The sequence below is a fragment of the Aspergillus saccharolyticus genome (assembly GCF_003184585.1).
Source record: "Aspergillus saccharolyticus JOP 1030-1 unplaced genomic scaffold BP01scaffold_10, whole genome shotgun sequence".
Lineage (NCBI taxonomy): Eukaryota > Fungi > Ascomycota > Eurotiomycetes > Eurotiales > Aspergillaceae > Aspergillus > Aspergillus saccharolyticus.
Genome location: NW_020290620.1, coordinates 773360 through 788917, shown reverse-complemented (window position 1 = coordinate 788917; position 15558 = coordinate 773360). Strand labels below are relative to the sequence as shown.

The window sequence follows — 15558 nt, the reverse complement described above, 5'->3', positions numbered from 1 at the left end:
ATCGGCAGATGTCTTGTAATTCCCGGGTACTCCCCAGAGCAATGAATGGTACATATCATATCATCTCAACAACCGTCACACAGATCGCTAAATATGCATCGGATTCAACCAGACAGACCACAAGAACCAACAATAAGCGCAAAGAGAGTGAGAAGGTGCAACAAGGAATATGCGATACACAAGGTAATAAGATAATGAGAATACAATCGAGAGAAGAAAAGACCAACATGCAATGAAATCTCCGCAGGGCAAAGTTAATCATCGATGCACATGACTGGGATCATATATGGTGAATAAAGGAAACACAGATCCTATTAAGCGAGTGTAAAGGGCCACTGGAAGCTTCTGGGAGCTCTAGCACCATCTCCAAAGAAACAAGGACAAAATTCGATGGGAGGATGATGGGCAAAGACAGCCAAGATGAAGAAGAGGAGGTAGAAAGCAAACCAAACAACATAATAATAATTTAACACATATGTTAGATGAAACTCACATCCCAGTTAACAGCAGATCACGATCAGCACGTTCATACTGTGATGTTCTCGGGTGTGCCTTTGATGTCCTCTCTGCTTGCCTTGCTCTTCTTCGGGTAAGACAAATCCCCTTCACGACGGATAGACTCCCGCGAGCCACGGCGGGAGGATTCGTCCCCACTAGCTAAGGCGTCGGTGGACTTTTTGGCCAGCTCCTGCAGCCGGGCCATCACCACAGGAGAGTCAGAGTATAGGACGCATCCCTGCGAATAGGTGCAGGGTTGGGACTTCTCCTCCTCTCCGATAAAATCTTCATGAGCTGCTTCGCGAGTGATCCGGGGGAATGTTCGGAGGATAACATGACGTGTCGGATCGTGTTTGAAACTAAGGGTGCCTTCCTTGGGCATTCCATATTCCTCCCAATCGTCATTTGGAACAATGTCAGCGTCGGGCGCTGGCAGCGATGCTAAGATGAGCTCTCGCTCGACCCGGGCCAGTCTCCACGTTTCAGCTGCCAATTTTACGATTTTCCTCACGCCAACCAGGAGTGCGTCCAAATTCCGGGGGTCTGCGAAGTGCTTTAATTGATCAATGATCTCGTCGACAATGACCGCAGCGACCACATTAATAGATTGCTTCGCATCCGATGTAGTGTAGGCTGCCTTCAGCGTTTGCTGCCTCCAGAACGCTTCGCGTCGCACGGATTTGCGTCGGATGTCCATAGAGAGCATCTGGAAGAAAGTGTCCGCCTTATCATAACGTCTGCCGAGGGTAAAGAGGAAGGGTTGGAAGATCCGATAAGTGAGCGTCTTAGACACAACATGTTGAACATAAGCGGATCGTAATTCACGCGAGGCCGGGGTATTATCAAGAAACGATGGCAGCTCTGGTGGAAGCTTGGATAGGATGTCCTTGGGAGGATCAATTGGAAGGTACGAGAAGTGCTCCTTGGACAGGGAGACAATAAGACGAGAGAGTTGGCCGAAGCAGTCCAAACTAGAAGCCGGAATATTTATCAGAGCACGTACATTTATAGCGTTATCAACATGGCATCATCATCATCATCATCAGTCTATAGAAAATGCAGTAACATAGGGAAGAAGAGAAACAAACGATTGTGGGTCGATCTTGTTCATGCAGGAAGAGAAGGCAAAAGAATCAAAGATGCAAGCATGTCATGGAAGGTCGGATGCAAGTATTTGGGTTGAATAAGGGACTTGTATACCCATAGGAAATAGAAAAAAGTAAACACAGGAAAACATTTTCTGAACGAAAGTCGGGTACTAAAACAGGTTCTCAATGCACTTGGTCACTTACAAGAAAGAATCACCCTTCGTGCTCTTGAGGTCAGTGGCTTCGCCAAGGCTGTGCAGGGTCTTTCTCAGTCTGTCGCAATCTTTGTCTAAATTGTCAATTGTCAGGCGCATATTCTCCACAGCGTGCTGAAGCTGCTTCTCCTTGACAGCAACATCCTCTTCCAGTTTCTTGTTCTCGCGCTCGAGGTTCTCGATGGCTTCCGTCTTCTCCGCGATTTGTTGCTCGAGGGAAGACTTCTCATCCGCCCATTGCTGCTGCTGATCCGCAAAGTCCTTCTCCAACTCTGCCACTTTCTCTGCGTGGCTATTGTTAAGAGACTCGACTTCGCTAGCATGCGCCTGGTTGGTAGCATCCAGCTCTTGAGCATGTCGTTCACATGTATCCTCCAGTTCCTTCTGCTTATCGGCGAGCTCGGTGGTCCTGGTCTCCAGTTCCTCTTTGGTGGAGGTCAACTCAGTCACCTTAGAGTCGAAGTCAGCCTGCAGAGTGTCATGTGCTTCCTGCATCTGTTGCTTCTGGTTTTCGTATTCATTCTTCATTGCCTCTTGTTGATCGAGTAATTCTCGTTCGCGTGCCGCCAAGGCTTCTGCTGCTGCTTTCTCATCCTCGGCCTTGATCTCTTCGAACAGCTCGGTCAACTCTTGCTTTTGGGTTGCAAGGGCTTCCGCTTTCTCCTCCTTGGCTTTGTCCATGTCTCGCTCATACGTCTCGTATGCCTCCTTCAGACTAGTGTCGAGCGATTCAACCTTATCCTCAAGCTCGGCCTTGGATTGGGTGAGCTCCTTGTTAGAGTTCTCAAACTCAAGCAGCTTCTCTTCAAGGTCTTTCTGCTTCTCATCGAGGTTCCCCAGCTCCATCCGCAGCTCGTTGATTGTGTTCTTGAGCCTGGTGGACTCTTCGGCACTCTCATTCGCGTTTTTCCGCATCTGATTCTGGAGCGCCTCAATGTAGAATTCCTTGTGCATCAAAGCTTGCTCATGTTGAGACTCCATCTGCTTGAATTCAGCTTCCCTGGCCTGGAGCTTACCCTTGGTGTTCTTGTAACTTGATAGCAGTCGGCCGATATCAGGGATAGCGTCCTGAATTCTCTGAAGAAGCTCGATTGGTTCTTCATGCTCGGGAGGAGAGATGGTGCCTCCTTTGCCATTGAGACCATGCCCATTAGCAAAGCCCAGGTCGCGCAACATCTGGAAAGATGCTGCTGAGCCTGGGTCTATGGAGCCTCGAGGTGTGGGATGCACATTAGGAGACGGTTGAAAGTAGGCATATTGAGGCAAGTAGCCGTTGGCACTCATCATAGGCGAATGATATGATGGCGGATAGGGTGGCATGGCCTGCAACGGCACTCTCTGCCCCATTGGCGGCGGGGCCGACTGAGGAGACATGACGGGCGACATGTGCCCCCGTGCTAGCGGACTGCTAACCTTTGCAACGGGAGATGCGGGTTTGGCGACCGGGGAAATGTGCTTCTGAGAGGGAGAAATTGTTTTTGCCACGGGAGACGCTGTCCTATACCCTGGAGACATCGTTTGCGCCATGGGTGAGGATGGTTGAAATACTGGAGACTCTGCTGGCGGTGTAGGAAAAGCATCCTGCTGTGCCAGAGAAGCATGCTCCTCCTCTGGCAACACTTCCGCCATCGGTGAGGGATACTGTTGTTCAGGCGGAGCCACTTGCGCGACGGGCGAAAGGGCACGTGGTGTAGCAGCAGCACTCTGCGGAGCAGGCGAAACGGATTTGAAGGACGGTGATGCAGTGGGCGGAATGGGTGAAGCTGTTTGGGGAACAGGAGAAGCGGGCTTGGAAGCAGGTGGAGTTGTTTGCTTGGGAAGGGAGTCGGTCTCGGGCATGGGTTGAGCGAACTCTGCTTCGGAGAAGGGCTCAGACATTGCAGGGTTGTGCAAATCGACAGGTCCCACGGCGTCAGCGTAGGCAGGGGCTGCCACGAACTGATCCTCCGTTTGCGCAGGAGACTCTAGGGGCTCTGCAGATGTTGGGACAAATGTGCGCTCTAAAGGTGTTTGTGGTGCTGTCACTGGGTTCTCCTCCGTGGGTGCTGCAGTGCCACTGGGTTCAGCCAAAGATTGACTGTTCTCGTAAGTCTCTTCTATCCTTGCCACCGGGGGTTCCGACGAGTCTATTGCCTCCCAGGCTGACTCTTGTGGTTGTTCGAGACTTTTCGGTGCATCGTTCACGTCTGGCTCTTGGCTAGCAGCAAGCTCCGAGATGACTGGCTGATCAGACCAGCCCTCGTCCGTCACTGACGGCTGAGCTTGAGACTCGGTTTGAGGAACAGTTGACTGTTCCTCGACAACAACCGGTGGTTGCTCCAGTTCCGGTTCTTGATGTGGCACCGACTCTGGTTTCAACGCAGGGTCTGCTGCGGTTTCAGATACGGGCTCTGTCTCTGCTACTTGCGATTCGGCAGCAGCTTCGTGCTGTGGATGTTCTTGCCCGTGCTGCTGCTGCTGCTGCTGTTCTTCTTGTAATTGTGTGTCGTGCTGTGCTTGTTGTTGTTCTGAAAGCTCTGGTTGAGGTGTCTTTGGTTGTTGGTCTTGCCAGTCTATTTCTTGCGGTTCTTGTTCCTGACTGGGGGTCGCTGGCTGATCTTGTTGTTCTTCGAGAGATAGCTCAGGTTGAGGTGTCTCTTGTTGATCTAGTTGTTGTTCATCTTGTTCGATAGCGGCAGGCTCGGGCTGAGGTGTCTGGGTACCAGAGGCCTCTTGACTCTTGCCCTTCTTATTCTTTGGTTGCTTATTCCCCTTGCTTTTCTTGGGGGCCATGATTGATAGTGGTGCGTGCCCAAGTTTGAAAAGTAAGGCTGACAGACGTGTTCCCAGTAAGCTAGAAATTTGATTCTATCAGTAGAGACTCGATTGGGTGGGCGTGGGTTTAACAATGTACATTTGCAGGCGCGTTCGGCGGTGTCAAGTTATTTTCCGACACAGTAGAGGTACAGAGCGACTGCAAGGAACCGAAATTGGTCAGTGTGGAGATGTGGGCGATCACACGATCAGGCAGAGTTCTCGGTGGCAAAATGGTAAGAAGGGGAGAAAAAAGTATTAGGAAAATAGGAGAAGTAAAGAGGAATCAGAGAATATGCAGGGAGTGGGCACAAATGAGTGCCATACACGAAGACAACTACCGGGTGTCAGATGGCAGCTTCGCCGGCGGGCAGACAACTTCGGAACGCCAGGATGGCTTTCCACACGTTGGCTCTTAAAATAGTTGGGATGCTGAGGGTTGGGAACCAAAGAGAGGAGAGACATGGAGGGAATTTCGGACAGCTATTAACCGGTTCTACAAATCGCCCAAACAAGGAAGAATTGCATGGTGGAAGAGTCACTCCATCCAGCCTCAGGGGGGCTGGGCAAGGCGTCAAACGGACCGAACCTTAGAGGACGATTGATACCCATCGTCGGTCGAGGATACGGAGGCCAACTAGGCGCACGAGGCAAGCATGCACACCTCTGGGAGAGGGAACAGAAAGGAGTCAGAGAGCTGGACCAGAGCATTGAAGATCCGACTTGGCCCAGACCCAATCACGTAGCGCATTGGGCATCAAAAGACGCGATACTCGCGGTGGCCGGATGAATTAGATGAGGGCCGGCGAAACCAAGTGAGCAAGAACGAATTGCGGTTCAAAGCCTCGATAGCCTGAAATCTTCAGACACCGCCGCGGGGGGGGAGGTAGTATGTGGGTGGGGTGTGGACAACGCTAACTATAGATCGATGACATGTCGCCCTTGATAACCAAAGGCTGCGGAGTCCACATGATTTGGCGAAAAAGATGAAACCCAATTGACATCGCGCTAAGAGCCAGCAGTGGGGAGCGCCATGGTGAAGTGAGGCAGTTAGCCATGCATCAGAGCCACCACCCTGGGGTGCGGTGTAGATTCGCTCACTGACATGGAAGCCAACACAGCGCGACCCGCAAGTCGTCGGCCCATGCACGTAGTGGAAGCCCCAGCCAGTCAGTGCTTCGACAGCCCTTTAAGGATTTTGAGGCGAAGGTTCCCTGATCCGTTCGCAGTAGAGAAGAAATGAGGGGGGGGGTTGTTGCTGCAGGCAAGACGAAGGGTCCGAGAGTCACGCTTGACCGACATGCAGCTTGTTAGGCTGTCAGAGACTGACATGAGTGATGCTTTGACAACAACAACTACAACCCGATGCTCGCCCGCAAGATGCCTTACTTACATAAGGTACAGCTGACGCTAAGCCTACTGTGGTAATCACTCTACCTGGCGGCACTAAGCCCAATCTAGAGAAAATCACGTGATACTCGCCTTGAGCCGCCCTTCTGCGCTTTCAACCTCACCAGAATGTCCAGCGACGGTATCGTGAATGTACGGCGCTGCCAATTGTCTTCTTCCACACCATGTTCTTCGCTCGGCGATCGGTAGCTTCGGCGCGGCTACTGCTGCGGAATCAGCAGCCTCATCGATTTGGCTCTCATGCAGCTCACCACGCTGCCCCCGTGAACGAGAGCTTCGGCGTACGTTCCCCTACCTAACGGTCCCCTCCAATGGGACCGGATCCCATCTGCTGTGCCCACAAGGGTTGCTAGGACCCTACGCTGCAAGATCGCATTGTTCCTGCTTTTCAATCGAGTCCTGGGCTAATTCTGAGATCGACCAATCTCAACAGCGGAGTTTCTACGTCACCGTCGGCAGCTTCGCTTCTTGCTACGTTATCTACCGCATTCACAAGGCCACTGAGGAGTCTGGCTCCCAGTCTTGGATCTCCAATCTCATTCAGAAGTGGACTCCCTCGGAGCAGGTCTTTGAGCAGAGAAATGCCATCCGAACGGTGGCAATGGAGAAGGCTGCTCGCGACCGCCACTTGTTCGCCAGTCAAGGTCCCAGTGAAACTTATGGATTGATGCAGCCCGAGTACGACCCTGTCATAGGTCTTCCTACCTTGTTGAATGCAGGCACTAACCAATTCTCTTTTCTTGCAGGGTCAGCTTCCACGCCGTTCAGCCTTACAACCTTGTCGCCGGCGGTGATGCGGACATTAGCCAGGTGGTCGCTCACTACGAGCGCCAGAACCAGGCCATCGAGGAGGCTCGCGTTGCCCGCATGAAGGATGGCAAGGTTGTTTCTCTCTATGAATAGTTAAGCTGAATTGACTCAAATTGTTTGGTCGCAAGATTCCGTCGGTAGACCTGGGAAGCACGACACATTGTACATATACTAGGACAGATTCACAAGGTCTCAATGTTTTTCCTATTCTTTTAGACAGGTGGAGGTTTCGACAGCCTACCCTTGAATTATCCTAGATTGTTATAGAATGAGTTCCGCATTGCGGGTCTTTACATCTCCCTCCGTCTCAACAAACTCCAGCACTGTCCCGGCCTACACTTAGCAACGTCAATAATCATGTTCCGCTTCCATGTCCGCGCCAATGAGAATGCATGTTTATCTAAGCTCCGCTAAGCACCTCAATCTAGTCCAGTACACTTCACAACAGCACCATAACTGACTACCTAGGTACTATCTCATACTATGCAAGAATAATTTCCAGAATAACCCTTCCTACTCCCTCAGATTTGATATCCACTCGCTCTTGCACTGTCAGATTGCTACCGCTGATATCTCCCATCACGGCGAGGAACTCATCCACCCCACCACCCACTCCAAAATAGACCTTCTTCGCTGCGATCAGGGCCTTGCTTGACACTCCCTCCTGCACTGGACGACGCAATAAAGCAAGCAATGTATCCGAGAATGCTTGCAGTGAGGCAGGGGAGTAGATTGTCTCGCTGGCGAGAACCAAGGCATCACTTCTGCTCTCTTTATCAGAAGAGAACACCAGATTGACGAATTCAGGCGACCAAGCGCCAGAGACGAAGTCCACCGTGATACCTCGCCTTTCCAGGTCCCTCTGGAATCTCTCGACAAGCTCGGTACTGATGTCCAGCAGTTCATCTTCGGTGGCTTCCTCTTTACACGGCGTCCCCTCCACATTGGAGACGATGTGGTTCCATGTCAGAAGCAGGTTGGGGAAAGTCACCAGACGAAGGACTGCGGCGTTGTAGTCCCCGAACGTAAAATGCACTCTTCGCTGAGGATTGGGTTCCATTGATAGCAGCTGTGCGAACAGGGCTAATGATGGCACGGCAGTACCTGCCCCAAGCTAGCAGTTTGAAGACGTCAGCATGGGCAAACCTTGCGAAGAGAATTTAAAGAACCCGCCATCGTCTGGCAGTGACCTACCTCAATGAAATGCCGAGCACCAGACGTCTCCGTCAGCGCATTGGTGTCCAGAAGCAACTTCGCCAGGTCCAGAGCACATTCCCAGGTCTTAAAACCACCCTCGTAAAAGTTGGGTTTGATGTCGCCCTTTTCAAGCCCAGCGATAAGCTCGTAGTTCTCTTCGCTATCTTCGGCAGTGTCCTCTGCCATCAATTGGGTCCGAATGTCATATACATCCCGGCGTGCAAGCGTCACTGGCTTGCCTGCGCCTCCCTGCTGAGAGGTGGGGATAGCAACTTCGTTGTACGATATTTGTGAGGGAAGTGAGGTTATCTGCAGCACGGTTACACCTTGTCACAGTATTGCAAGCTCTTTCGTCGTCGAGCAACAATCTCGTCTTCCAGTCCAAGCATTACGGGGAAAACTTACCCATTCCGACATATGATGACGCCTGGCTGGCACCAATTCGGGTAGTGCATCGCTGACGCCTCTTCGAAAAGTGAAGTCGGCTTGATTGACGTCGCTGACTTCGGTATCGTCGATATCAATGTCATCACCCGCAAACCCAAAGCTGAATGTGGATGTCATGATCAAGGCAATTTCGCAGCTCGATTGTTGTCAACTTTTAATCTACGGCTTTCCTCTTTGCCTTTCCCCCGTCTTTTTTTTTTTTTTTTTTTTTTTTTTTTTTTTTCAGCAATGCAGCGAGGAGGGGGGAGGATTCTGGTCTCTTTTGGTTGGTGGTGGGTTGTCCTGTATAATTACCACTGATGTACAAATAGGCTTGGGGCCTTCAGCCACGGTGTATAAGCCCAGAACCCAGAGCTTTGAGCTATATCACGTAAGATGACAGTATAGGGTGCCCGTGAGATGTCAGCGCTATAATAGCCATGCGTGGTCAAGCCCAGCTTGAAGAGAGCTTGCTCATCTAAATTTTCCTGCAGCGCATTGTAAGGATGACTAATCGTTTATCTATCACCACAGAAATTTTGTACAATTGGAAGCCAACGAGCTCTCTCTGACGAATTGAGACTCGCTAAGATAAACTTTGCTTGAGTAATTTTAAAAATAATTTCTTTTGATTATTTTCTAGAACCAAGTGACATGGCAGATGAAAAACCAGAAACCTGGTTGCAACACTTCACGAAGTCTTTAGTCATTGAATGGATACATGCATTATCGATACGATATGCTGCGCTCAGATAACTTCACAAGGAGATGCGTGATTCTTTCTAGGGAGATGAGATTACATGCAAGCATCTCACCATGCATTATTAATTCATGACCTGGTCAAGTGTGATGAGGCTCCACTTGGGGTCTTGAGTCGAAGGGGCTGATCTAGCCCACGAAGAAGTCTATCTTCTATCGCAATAAGGGCTCTCAATCATTCATAAACATTCCACTAAGCGCTGCCGTTCTCCACCGAGTGGCTAGCAGCCACGGCTTTCTTGAGAGCCTGAAGAACATCGGCCGTCAAATCTTCGACATCTTCAACACCGCAAGAGATACGAACGAGGTCGTCATAGACACCTGCAATCTCACGCTCGGCCTTGGGGATACCAGCATGAGTCATAGCAGCGGGGACCTCGCAAAGACTCTCAACACCACCCAAGCTCTCGGCCAAGGTGAAGACCTTGGTGTACTTGCAGAATAAGTGAGCAGCCTGCTGACCACCCTTGATACGGAAGCTCAGCATACCACCACCCATGCCTTGACGGTGCTGCTTGACAGCGATAGCGCGCTGAGGGTGAGAGTCGATACCGGGGTAGTTGACAGAGATGACATGGGGGGAGGCCTCAAGGGCCTTGGCGACAGCCGTGGCATTGGTGGTCGCCTCACGTGCACGCAGGTGAAGAGTCTTCAGGCCACGGTGAGCGAGCCAGCAGTCAAAGGGCGAAGGGACAGCACCGATAGCGTTCTGGAGGAATGTAAGGCGCTCCTTCAGGCTGTCGGAGTTAAAAGCCGCAACACCCATGAGGACATCCTGTTTCTAGCGTTAGCTGATCCTTTTCACCAACCAGAAGATTAGATTCAAGCTTACTGAGTGACCGTTGATGTACTTGGTGACGGAGTGCACGACAATGTCGGCACCATGATCCAGAGGATTCTGCACATAGGGGCTCATGAAGGTGTTGTCAACGACAACGATGATGCCATACTTGTGAGCAATGGCAGCAACCTTCTCAATGTCGACCAATCCGAGGGTGGGATTTGAAGGGGTCTCGATCCAGACTAGCTTAGTCTCGTTGGGACGAATCAACTCCTCGACGTTCCCCTCGATGCTAGGCGTAAACGTCACCTCAACTCCATGGGCGGAGGCGACCTTAGTGAAGTAGCGGTGGGTGCCCCCATACACGTCGGAGACGGAGACGATGTGAGAGCCGGCTGCGAGAGATTGCAGGATCACGGCAGTGGTGGCAGATCCGGAGGAGAAGGCCAGAGCATATTTACCGTGCTCGACGGCAGCAATAGCCTCTTCAAAGTTGTCACTAGCCAGTGGTCAGTGTCCGACCAATTCGTTGCTCAGGGACCGTCAATTCCACTAACCGGTTGGGGTTCGAACTGCGAGTGTACTCGTAAAGACCGACTGGGGATCCAACACTGGTCTGAGCAAAGGTGGTGGACAAGGAAATCTAGTTCTTGTGGTAAGTACTGCGCTGCTGCAGGATATGAACATTCATGCAAGAAAGCGCGCACTTACCGGAGCAATGACCGCGCCGGTAGTAGGATCATGGGGAGCACCGGCATGCACTGCCAGAGTCCCGAAGCGGCGTTCCTGAGAAGCGGAATCTCCGTTTTGAGCGACCATTGTGACGAAATGTGGTGGTTGAATGCGGAAAGACGCGCTGAGAGGATTAGAGTGACAAACGAAGGGCAAAAGGCTCGATTATATAGTATGTCTATGCAAGTGAACCAATTCCACAAAGAAATGATGTGATTTCTCGATCCCGACCGTTTGCGATGGACAAAGGACTATTTCTTATAGAGAGTAATAGCTTTGAGATAATGTAGGTAGTATTTTCAGGCTGGGCTGACAGATTTGTAGACAGATTTGTAATAAGAAGCAGAACCCCTCGAAAGGAATGAATTAACTAATATGATTTTGCCGGAATGCAAATGCGAACCTGCCAAGACTCCCACGAGCGTAGAAAGGACTGAACTCCCAGCAAAGAGGAAAGAGAAAAATTCAAAAATGGTGAAAAGGAAAAAAAAAAATAAAAATCGAACCACAAACTCCCAGGAGATGAATGAATGTAAGGTGGATTCCAGTTTCTTTTACGTTGCCGACTGAAGATCCCTTGGATCGATAGGACGAAGCGGCGGGCAAAATCCCCACTCCGCCTTCCATTCAACCTTCGACTTGTTCCACAATTGATTATTATCTCAATTGCCGCCACTAGCCGCCCGCTGCCAGTCGGAGTTGTCGGACAAGCGTCGGAACTGATTATCTTATATTCACATATTAATTAGCACCAGTATCTCCCGTCACATCCAGTTTGCGCTGACGGGAGCATGTATCCATATCGCACCAAGTTTTGTAGAATGTTCTTTGGTTTTCCCGTCCTTGTTAAGCAAGAATAATCATCATCATATTCATAAAATTATATGGATACAAGGTGAAGACAAAAGGTATCTGGTGACGCCAGACACAAATGAGCACAGCAATCATGGTACTCTGCTTGAACACATCATAAGGAGCTCATTTTGGAGATTGTTCACCCTCAAACCCACATGAAAACAGTAAGCAAGCGCCATCCCTCCATTATTTACATGGTCCCAGAACGGACCCAGACCAAAGCAGGTAGGAGAAACAGAGATAGGTGACAGGTTTCGATTCGTCCCGGTGAATTTCCAGTCATACATCCCAGATCCGTACATACATGAAGAAAGACTTCTCTAAAACCCCTCAAGAGAAACTCCTATACATCGCAGAAACTGCCCAGCCCTAAATGCGATCCCATTGACCATTGACATAAGATGAATGAAGTGCGTGTACAGGTATTATTTCATCGAGCGACCATCTGATTAGAGCCAGAGCCGCCTAGAATACTTGCCGATTGATGTATAGAATTGACGGCTCGGGAGGACAGAGTGGGGGATGGTTCGCGTTTGGACGAGGCCGACTGGAATAGGCCCAGCCGGGCCGACGGAGGAGAGTAGACAGGATGATGAGAGGTGCCTTGAGGAGAACGGTGATCATAAGCATTGTAGGAGGCGGGGTGCGGTTTTCGCACGTCGAGCGGGGAGGAGCTCAAAGACCGGAATCCAGACCTCCGGTCTGCATCGTAATCGGGGTTGACGAAATGACCAAGATTCGATGGAGCTTGTTCCTGGTCGAACGGAGTGTTATTAGCCGATGAATTCTCCGCTATAGTGGAGGCCGAGCCGTTGGGTGCGTGAATATCAACCACTCGTTTTTGAGCTGCAGGGGTGGTGTATGCAGGAGCCCGGGGGTTCTCATGAATTCGGTTCTGGGGTCTCTGTGACAGTTGCTGGTGTTGATGAATAGGATGTTGCGGGTTAGCCCACGGAGTCTGTTCCAAGAAAGCCTCTTCTGCAGAAGTACGGAAGACGCTCAATGGCATGGCTGGCATAGTTCCACGGGGTAGCGTGGTCTGCTGTTGAATGACTGGAGGTTTCGTCTCGATAGAGATCTGAGCATGAACCAGTTAGTGGAGATTCTGATAGATTGGAGCACGATTGAAACTCACGCCCATCTTTTCCAGATCTTGTTCCAGCTCTGAAGGTCGCGCCGCAGACAACGCAGGCGCTGCCGGAAAACCAACGTATTTCGCAATTCCAGCCATGATCGAAATCTCATGATTATACGCTGTTTGGTGCGCAATTTGCTGTGATCGCCGCGTCGGGAAAGGAATATTGTGCTGTGGACTGACGTCGTCTGTCTTGAATCGATCGTGCTGTATAGAGTAAAATTGTTTGCTGATCATACTAGAATGCTTTTCGCGAATGTCCCGAGCCCGCTGGAAATATGTACTGTGTGCTTGCGCTCGTTCAGCCAGGCTCTTGTTAAGCAGCGCCTCATTTCGATATTGGAACAGGGTGTGCTCATATTTGATCTTGGAGTCTCTGTAGCGGGCAAGACAGTCGAGCTGTCGCAGAAATTCAGGGTGGGTTGGATTGGGACCATCCAACATTTCTAATTCCCGGTTCAATTTAGAAATTCTCTCGTCATATATTCTAGTTGAGTCGCATGCGTCAGTTAAGGCGCCAAATGCAACAACCATGGCAGCCAACTTACTTGTCGCGCAAAGTTGCGAATTCTCGTTCTAATATTGCCAATGAATCCATGGCAGCCATTCGCTTTGCTGCTAGGCATCGTAGGTTAGTAATGTGACAATGTATGACCATGATCGAGCATGCACCAGATGACGACTTACACTCCTCTTCCATTTTAGCGGCAGCTTCACCGTCATCCACATCGTCACCGCGCTCAGCAGTGTCATCATCTCCAATGTTATCGTCCGCTTCCACGCCTAAATCACCGGTGCCATTCTCCAAATCTTCATCTGCATCTCTGGCTTTCCGTCCTTTCCGCTTACCCTTCTTTGCCCTTTTGAGTTTTGTCGGAGCAGCATGCGAGGTTAACTCAGGTGTCTCGTCTGCCGGGGTATCTTCTTCAATGATTTTGGAAGGATCTTCCATGGGCTCGGGGCTTAACGCGCTAAAATCCGGAGGGGGATCGCTCAAATCACTCTTCACTGAGCCACGACGCTTCTGTGACGGTAGGTCATCGTCGTCGATTTCGGTACCTAACTCGGCGCCGGACTCCAAGCGTTTGCGTTTTTTTCCAGCACCTTCCATGGATAAAGTAGAGTCCTCTGGTCCAGAAGTCTCATCCACCACATCAGTGATACGGGTGAGTCTTGCGCGAGGCTTGCTGGGTGAGTCGTCTGCGACATGCTCCTCTTCGTCTTCCACCTCATCATACGTCGTCGACTGAGCCAACTTGCTGGGACTCGGCTCATAGCCAGCTGCACTGACGATTATGTTTGTCTTGGACCGGAAATTTGGGGAGTCCTCAATGCGCTCTGTTTCAGCTTCCGAGTCATTCTCCGGTGCCACTTTCTCGGGCTCGGGCCTGGGAGACTCATAATCAGATGGTATGTTTTCGGATACATCATCGATCTCGCTAAGACTACTCGATCGGTCGTCATCCATGATTGAGTCGTCTAGGAGAAGGCTCTGCTCGCCATTGGCGATGGTAGTGTCCACCCCAGGTGGCGCACCCACCGCCACGGGCTCTGTACTTTCGGCGACTTCCATGTTCTTGTGCGGCGATCACAATCTTTGATTGAAGAAACGGAATGTAATTGATGAATGGTTGAGGAGGAACAAAATCGGGGTTTATGGTCGGCAACCTTTGGGGAGGGGGAGGGGGGAAAGAGGAAGGCTGGAGGGAGCTTGACGTGAGGGTCGAATTCGTGGGTCTAGGTCGATGATAGCCAGAAAAGTTAGACAAAGTATCAACAGACATCTCAATAAGACAACAGTACAATGTAGCCAGAGCCACATTTAAGCGAGTTTGAATGACAAGGTACAAGGAAGAGGGGGGGCATCAGAGTTCCAAAGGCGGTGCGGAGATTTGATCACACCCCAGATGGAGCGAAAGTCACACTCGCTCCCGGCTTGGGCTTTGAGGGCTGCGCCAGCCCTACATACAGGGCACAGAGCTCTTGCTCAAATTCTCTGCAGCGCTGAAGGCATCGCTTTTGATTCATATCCAGCCTTGCACTGACTCAATAAGCAATGGAAAACGTACCGTTCGGCAATGCGCCGACAGAGAAATCCGTGGTGTTTCAGCTGCCGCGACCGAGCAGGATCCCCTGAACCACCGCGGTCGCGGAGAAGAACCCAGGGAAGGTAGACCTATCCACCCGTTTCCACAGCTGCGACTCTGAAACCAGGTATTATAGCACTCTCTGAAAATGCGCAGACAAAGTCCTAGCCACGGAAAGCGGGGGAAATTATGGGGAAGAGGTTGTGGTGGGCGTCGGCTCTCGAGAAGCGGGCAGGACGAGGAGTGCAGCGTAGCGGAAGACTAGGCGGCATGGAAGAGGGAAGCGTAACCGGCCGTACAGGTGAACGTAGTCAGAGAGAGGTAGGCAAGAGAAGGATGGAAAGGAACTAGATTGAGTTATAAAACCACCAGGTCTGGAGCGCAGGATCGAGATGGCAGCTTGAATGGCGCGGGAAGAGGAGGAGGGAGAAGAAGTGCGGCAGCAGCAGCAGCAGCAAGCAGCAATCATCCTCACTACTCACTAATCAGAGCCGGCATCACCCTGCTGTATTCCGCCTGTATTGCGTTCTGCCGGCTGTATATTCCATTCGCCGGATGGGGTGCTCACCGCCTGGCGTGGTTCAGTCGGCGCATTCGCACTACTGTCTGGGAAGAACACTGACCAATTCCTACATATGCTGTTTCTCAACACTTATATTGAATCCAAAAGCAGTCAATTGCATTGGCCGTGACTACGTTATTGCTCTAGCCTGAGCAGTGCGGGCAGTGCGAGCAGAGCTTCAATATAATAGTGTCCCACAATTGGCCAAAG

General features: G+C 50.9%; 5 protein-coding genes across 5 annotated transcripts; 1 reads left to right on the top strand and 4 right to left on the bottom strand.

Annotated features, from left to right (window-relative positions):
• Nucleotides 1–526: 526 nt before the first annotated feature.
• Nucleotides 527–4573, bottom strand: BP01DRAFT_373070 (uncharacterized protein; the record flags this gene model as incomplete). The annotated part of the gene is made up of 5 exons (XM_025576768.1): nt 527–1469; nt 1791–3385; nt 3422–3503; nt 3537–3670; nt 3710–4573. 5 exons carry the CDS (start codon nt 4571–4573, stop codon nt 527–529), a joined length of 3618 nt encoding a protein of 1205 aa, XP_025432644.1.
• Nucleotides 4574–6150: 1577 nt separating this feature from the next.
• Nucleotides 6151–7018, top strand: BP01DRAFT_415097 (putative NADH-ubiquinone oxidoreductase 178 kDa subunit). The gene is made up of 3 exons (XM_025579111.1): nt 6151–6285; nt 6438–6682; nt 6751–7018. Exons 1-3 carry the CDS (start codon nt 6169–6171, stop codon nt 6905–6907), a joined length of 519 nt encoding a protein of 172 aa, XP_025432643.1. The 5' UTR covers nt 6151–6168; the 3' UTR covers nt 6908–7018.
• Nucleotides 7019–7191: 173 nt separating this feature from the next.
• BP01DRAFT_422607 (protein-histidine N-methyltransferase) lies at nt 7192–8679 on the bottom strand. Its single transcript, XM_025579583.1, has 3 exons — nt 8417–8679; nt 8009–8320; nt 7192–7928 (listed from the first exon to the last, which is right to left on the bottom strand). Exons 1-3 carry the CDS (start codon nt 8573–8575, stop codon nt 7296–7298), a joined length of 1104 nt encoding a protein of 367 aa, XP_025432642.1. The 5' UTR covers nt 8576–8679; the 3' UTR covers nt 7192–7295.
• Nucleotides 8680–9095: 416 nt separating this feature from the next.
• Nucleotides 9096–11231, bottom strand: BP01DRAFT_355652 (cystathionine gamma-lyase CYS3). Its single transcript, XM_025574749.1, has 4 exons — nt 10689–11231; nt 10535–10620; nt 10029–10476; nt 9096–9971 (listed from the first exon to the last, which is right to left on the bottom strand). The coding sequence occupies exons 1-4, from the start codon at nt 10794–10796 to the stop codon at nt 9390–9392; spliced, it is 1224 nt and encodes a 407-aa protein (XP_025432641.1). The 5' UTR covers nt 10797–11231; the 3' UTR covers nt 9096–9389.
• Nucleotides 11232–11994: 763 nt separating this feature from the next.
• BP01DRAFT_293382 (uncharacterized protein) lies at nt 11995–14272 on the bottom strand (the record flags this gene model as incomplete). The annotated part of the gene is made up of 4 exons (XM_025571731.1): nt 11995–12642; nt 12700–13186; nt 13248–13314; nt 13387–14272. 4 exons carry the CDS (start codon nt 14270–14272, stop codon nt 11995–11997), a joined length of 2088 nt encoding a protein of 695 aa, XP_025432640.1.
• Nucleotides 14273–15558: the final 1286 nt, after the last annotated feature.

Bases quoted from the DNA above. Each gene is read 5' to 3' on its own strand.
- BP01DRAFT_422607 (XM_025579583.1), bottom strand. From the start codon at position 8,575: ATGACATCCACATTCAGCTTTGGGTTTGCGGGTGATGACATTGATATC. The intron at 8,321-8,416 runs GTAAGTTTTCCC...ACCGTGCTGCAG, and splicing joins GTCATCATATGTCGGAATGG to ATAACCTCACTTCCCTCACA. The intron at 7,929-8,008 runs GTAGGTCACTGC...TCAAACTGCTAG, and splicing joins GTGCTCGGCATTTCATTGAG to CTTGGGGCAGGTACTGCCGT.
- BP01DRAFT_415097 (XM_025579111.1), top strand. From the start codon at position 6,169: ATGTTCTTCGCTCGGCGATCGGTAGCTTCGGCGCGGCTACTGCTGCGG. The intron at 6,286-6,437 runs GTACGTTCCCCT...CAATCTCAACAG, and splicing joins CCGTGAACGAGAGCTTCGGC to CGGAGTTTCTACGTCACCGT. The intron at 6,683-6,750 runs GTACGACCCTGT...CTTTTCTTGCAG, and splicing joins TATGGATTGATGCAGCCCGA to GGTCAGCTTCCACGCCGTTC.
- BP01DRAFT_355652 (XM_025574749.1), bottom strand. From the start codon at position 10,796: ATGGTCGCTCAAAACGGAGATTCCGCTTCTCAGGAACGCCGCTTCGGG. The intron at 10,621-10,688 runs GTAAGTGCGCGC...CACAAGAACTAG, and splicing joins CCGGCGCGGTCATTGCTCCG to ATTTCCTTGTCCACCACCTT. The intron at 10,477-10,534 runs GTTAGTGGAATT...ACCACTGGCTAG, and splicing joins CGCAGTTCGAACCCCAACCG to TGACAACTTTGAAGAGGCTA.